We start from the raw sequence: 4,318 nt of genomic DNA on the forward strand, positions 1-4,318 counted from the left end.
TATTTATATTTTTTAAAATTCTTATTTTTGCTGACATGAGTAAAATTTCAACTTTGATGAAGGAGAGACACCCTTATACATCATATTGAGCGGTAGAATGAACCTCTCAACTCAATACACAAGCACATCACGCTAAGCTATAGAATGAACTTCTAAACTTAATAAACAAACTGAACTAAATAACCAACTCAACTACTAAAAACCAGCCTATATCTCAGTAAAAACTCTTTTTTCTATGAAACTGAAAAACTCTGTTTTCTATGAAACTGATTACACAACAGTAAAGGCTAGATTCTGTACCCTATAACAATAACAGCTTAAAAAAAATACAATTTTTCATTACTCAAAATAGTATTTACATTGGCAATAACATGAAAAGGAAACGGCAGAGACAGAACGGTTCAACCTCATGCCACGTCCATTCCAGAGGTTACTTAGTATTAATGAGGAGAGAGGAAGTGTGAGACAAGCATGAGCCAACCCTGCACTTCTATACCATGCATATTTGATCTAGTGTCTTTCTTGTCTGGGTTGTATTTCTGTACCAGGAACCCAGGTTTTATATCATTTAGTTACTCTCAGGACCAATGCAGTTTTGTGCAGTTTTGTAGGATATATAATAGCTTAACTTTACCAAAAAAAAGGAAATACAGATTCTCATTACTCAAGAGCATTCACACACGCAATAACATTGCAGTACAGATACACAAGAACATTGCACTGTAACCCCAATCCTCTGTTTTTAAATTCTGCAACAAGCTTTCACTCCACCAAGAACTTTGCCAACCATCAATTCATCTCTTCATCCCTAGGGATCCAGTTATTAGCGCGCAAATCAAGAACTTTCCCAACCATGAATCTCGGCTGAGATGCAAGACCTAGATTGTTATTTAACTGCTTGATTGAGGCGAAATAAGAATCAATGATCTTACGTGCCTTGGGGTTTTCTTCAAGCTCTTTTCCAACAGTATTGAAAAGCAAACAAAGTGACTCAATATTTTCTTCAGTTGGAGGAGTTTTGGGATCCTGACCCAATAAGTGCTGAATACTATGATGAACAATTTTTTCAGGTACCATCTTCTGCTTGAAAAGCTCCCCAACAAACCTAACGGTTCCTAGAGTCCTAAGCTTTACCATCCTCTCCTTTGCATGGCGCTCGGCTTGTTGATGTGGGGCTGTCAAACCTTTGATTTCAGCTCGCAGATGATCTGCACCCTCAAATGCTTCTTGGCAAGTGTTAAGAAGAATCCGCCTGAATGTTATTGGTTTTCCATCCGGTTCTTCAAGTGGAAATTGGGGGAGTACTGTACTTAGATACGAGCACAACTCAGCATATATGGGGCAAAATGTTGGTTCCATTACTGCCCTGTCATAGATAAGAAATGTTACTCTGTTCAGAATGTCTGCTGACGAGATCAAATTTATAATTTGATCTCTGAGAACATCAAACTTTTCCTGAGTTAACTCATCAGGTATTGCCATAACAGTTTTTAAAATTCGATCCTCTTCTGACATGGCTCCAATTCTGCTAGACCAAGGAACACCAGCCTTCATAAGAGTAGTTGCTGGTCCCGTCCCATATTCTCTGTTTTCGCCAAGTATTTCCTTGGAAGCAGGGGCAATTACTAGTGATCGAACCCCCCCTTCACTATTATTGGGCAAGAAAGGATCTGAATTTTTCGCCATCAAATAGGTTTTTCCTGGTGTAGAAATGGGCTCTGATGCCCAGAGTTGAAGCAAACGCCCAAAAATGAAAATGTCCACTTCCCTGCGAGCCTTCGCACGCCAGACTAAATTAACCGCTTCTTCATGCTTTGTGCCCACACTCTCACATCTGCCTAACTGCTTCCTACCTCTTGCATCACGTCTAATACCAAAACTGTTTCCTGCAAACATATTACATCTGTGTTTTCTTCCGGGGTTTAAACCTAGCTTTTGTCCAGCTTCTGAATGGATCTCATTTATAGTTTTGGGTTTCATCTCTTCATGTCTAGGGATCCAGTTATTAGCACGCAAATCAAGAACCTTCCCAACCATGAATCTCGTTTGAAATGGAAGACATTGATTGCTACTTACCTGCTTCAGTGAGGCGAAACAAGAATCAACGATACTGCGGTTCTTGGGGTTTTTTTCAAGCTGTTCTCCCACAGTATTCAAAAGCAAGCAAAGAGCCTCCACATTTTCTTCAGCTGGACCAACCTTCGCATCTGTGCCTAACAATTGCTGAGTACAACGACAAACAATTTCTTCAGTTAACACCTTGTGCTTGAAAAGTTCCCCGATAAACCTAATGTTTCCCAGAGTGCGAAGCTTTACTATCTTTTCCTTGTCACGCCGTTCGGCTTCTTGATCTGGGGCTGACAAATCTTTGATTTCAGCTCGCAGATTATCTGCACCTTCAAATAATTTTTGGCAAGTGTTAAGAAGAATCCGCCTGAACGCTATTGGTTTTCCATCCGGTTCTTCAGGTGGAAATTGAGGGAGTGCTGTACTTAGATACTGGCACAACTCAGCATAGATTGAGCAAAATGTTGGTTCCATCACTGCCCTGTCAAAAATAAGAAACATTACTCTCACCAGAATGTCTGCTGAGTTAATCATCAAATTTGCAATTTGATCTTTGAGAACATCAAACTTTTCCGGAGTTAATTTGTTAAGTATCCCCATAACAGATTTCAAAACTCGATCCTCTTCTGGCATGGCTCCCCTTCTGGAAGACCAAGGAACATCAGCCTTCATAACAGCAGGTGCTGGTTCCGCTCCATATTCTCTGTTTTCTCCTAGTACTTCCTCTGAAGCAGGGGGAGGTAGCGGTGATAGACCCACCCCTTCAAGATTATCGGTCAAGAAAGGATCTGAACTTTTCGCCATCAAAACCCCGCCTTCACTGATAAAAACTGTCAATCACAGACAGATTACTCCGTATGAATAACAGTCTTCCCGATAGAGTGTTCTGTGTGAATAATTCCCACGACGAATCGCTTCTTATGAAGCACAGCACCAGGGGGGAGCTTGCTCTAACTCTTTGTCATGCCGAAGAAAAGAGGCAACAAAGGGTTGGCAGACCGGAAACACTGGCGCAACCAAAAGTTAGTGACGCAGAAGCTTCAACACACTGGCTACTTCCTTCCCTAGCTGTGAGAGTACATGTGCCCATGAAACCACGATGAACCTATAACCTATAGGACGATTTATAGGTTACCCATACAAGTTGGGATGACAAAATTAGAATTATATACATCTCTTTTTATATGGCGTAAAAATGTAAATTTAATATAATTTATTTTGTAAAGTTAAAGAGATTATTTTTTAAATTTTTTTTCAGAAAGTTTTCTGGTTTATTTTTAGATTTAATTTGTTTAGAATTTCATTAGGATTCATTAATTACAAGTTTGATGAGAAATTCTTTATAATCAATGTGTTCCAAAGGTTTTTGAGGTGACTGAATCTATACATCCAGGCAAAAAACCAGTTTAAACAACACAAATCAAGATTCAGCCACAATTTTTTTCAATAAAAAATCTGGGAAAAGCTCTTACTTAAAAACTATACCTTTTTTCACAAGTGGGAAAACATATCATAACTCGATGTCAAACCAGCAGTGAGGACAACCATCTCTCGGTTGATGCACGGTGACTCATCACCCTTAATCAAGGAAAACCACAACCCCTCGATGGTCCGTAAGGGGGTAAACTTTCACCCATGAGAGATACCTCTAAACCTTGAGCCATTAGCATGTTGAACTCTTACCCAAACAAAAATAATTTTAAAACGTTAAAAACTACTCTTATTAAATAAACATAATTATTATTAATAATAAATAACTAAATTATAATAAATTTAACCATATCTTTTAAATAAACAAACTATTAACTAAACCCAAACCATATTAATTCATATTACATGACTAATTAATTAATTAATTAATTAATTAATATATATATATATATATATATATATATATATATATTACATGACTAATTAATTAATTAATTAATTAATTAATTAATTAATATATATATATATATATATAAAACTAACCATTTAATATATTTATATCCATCATAGTTATTATGATTTATGATTTCTTCCTACGTAAGGATGTGCAATAGTTTCCCTAATAAAATTAATAGAATGATAAAGTTAAGTCTATTTCGCTTTACTTTGCAAAATCAATTGATAAAGTTAAGTCTATTTCGCTTTAATTTGGTGAATGATAGTGCTTCATATATGCGCGATGGCTTCATTCATAAGAATGAAGTATTTATTTATAAAAGTAATAAATATAATAGGTGTATTTTGTTTATTTTATACCGTG

At 36.8% G+C, this 4,318-nt stretch overlaps 1 protein-coding gene across 1 annotated transcript; it reads right to left on the bottom strand.

The window, feature by feature from the left end:
• Positions 1-419: 419 nt before the first annotated feature.
• On the bottom strand, positions 420-3,166 carry LOC149255913 (eukaryotic translation initiation factor-like). Its single transcript, XM_089457331.1, has one exon. The coding sequence runs from the start codon at positions 2,869-2,871 to the stop codon at positions 790-792; it is 2,082 nt and encodes a 693-aa protein (XP_089313457.1). The 5' UTR covers positions 2,872-3,166; the 3' UTR covers positions 420-789.
• Positions 3,167-4,318: the final 1,152 nt, after the last annotated feature.

The sequence above is a fragment of the Pinus tabuliformis genome, chromosome 7 (assembly GCF_031772625.1).
Source record: "Pinus tabuliformis cultivar Carrire ecotype Pingquan chromosome 7, CPIR1, whole genome shotgun sequence".
NCBI classification, from domain to species: Eukaryota; Viridiplantae; Streptophyta; class Pinopsida; order Pinales; family Pinaceae; genus Pinus; species Pinus tabuliformis.

Excerpts from the sequence above, each read along its gene's own strand:
- LOC149255913 (XM_089457331.1), bottom strand. The coding sequence starts at position 2,871 with ATGGCGAAAAGTTCAGATCCTTTCTTGACCGATAATCTTGAAGGGGTG.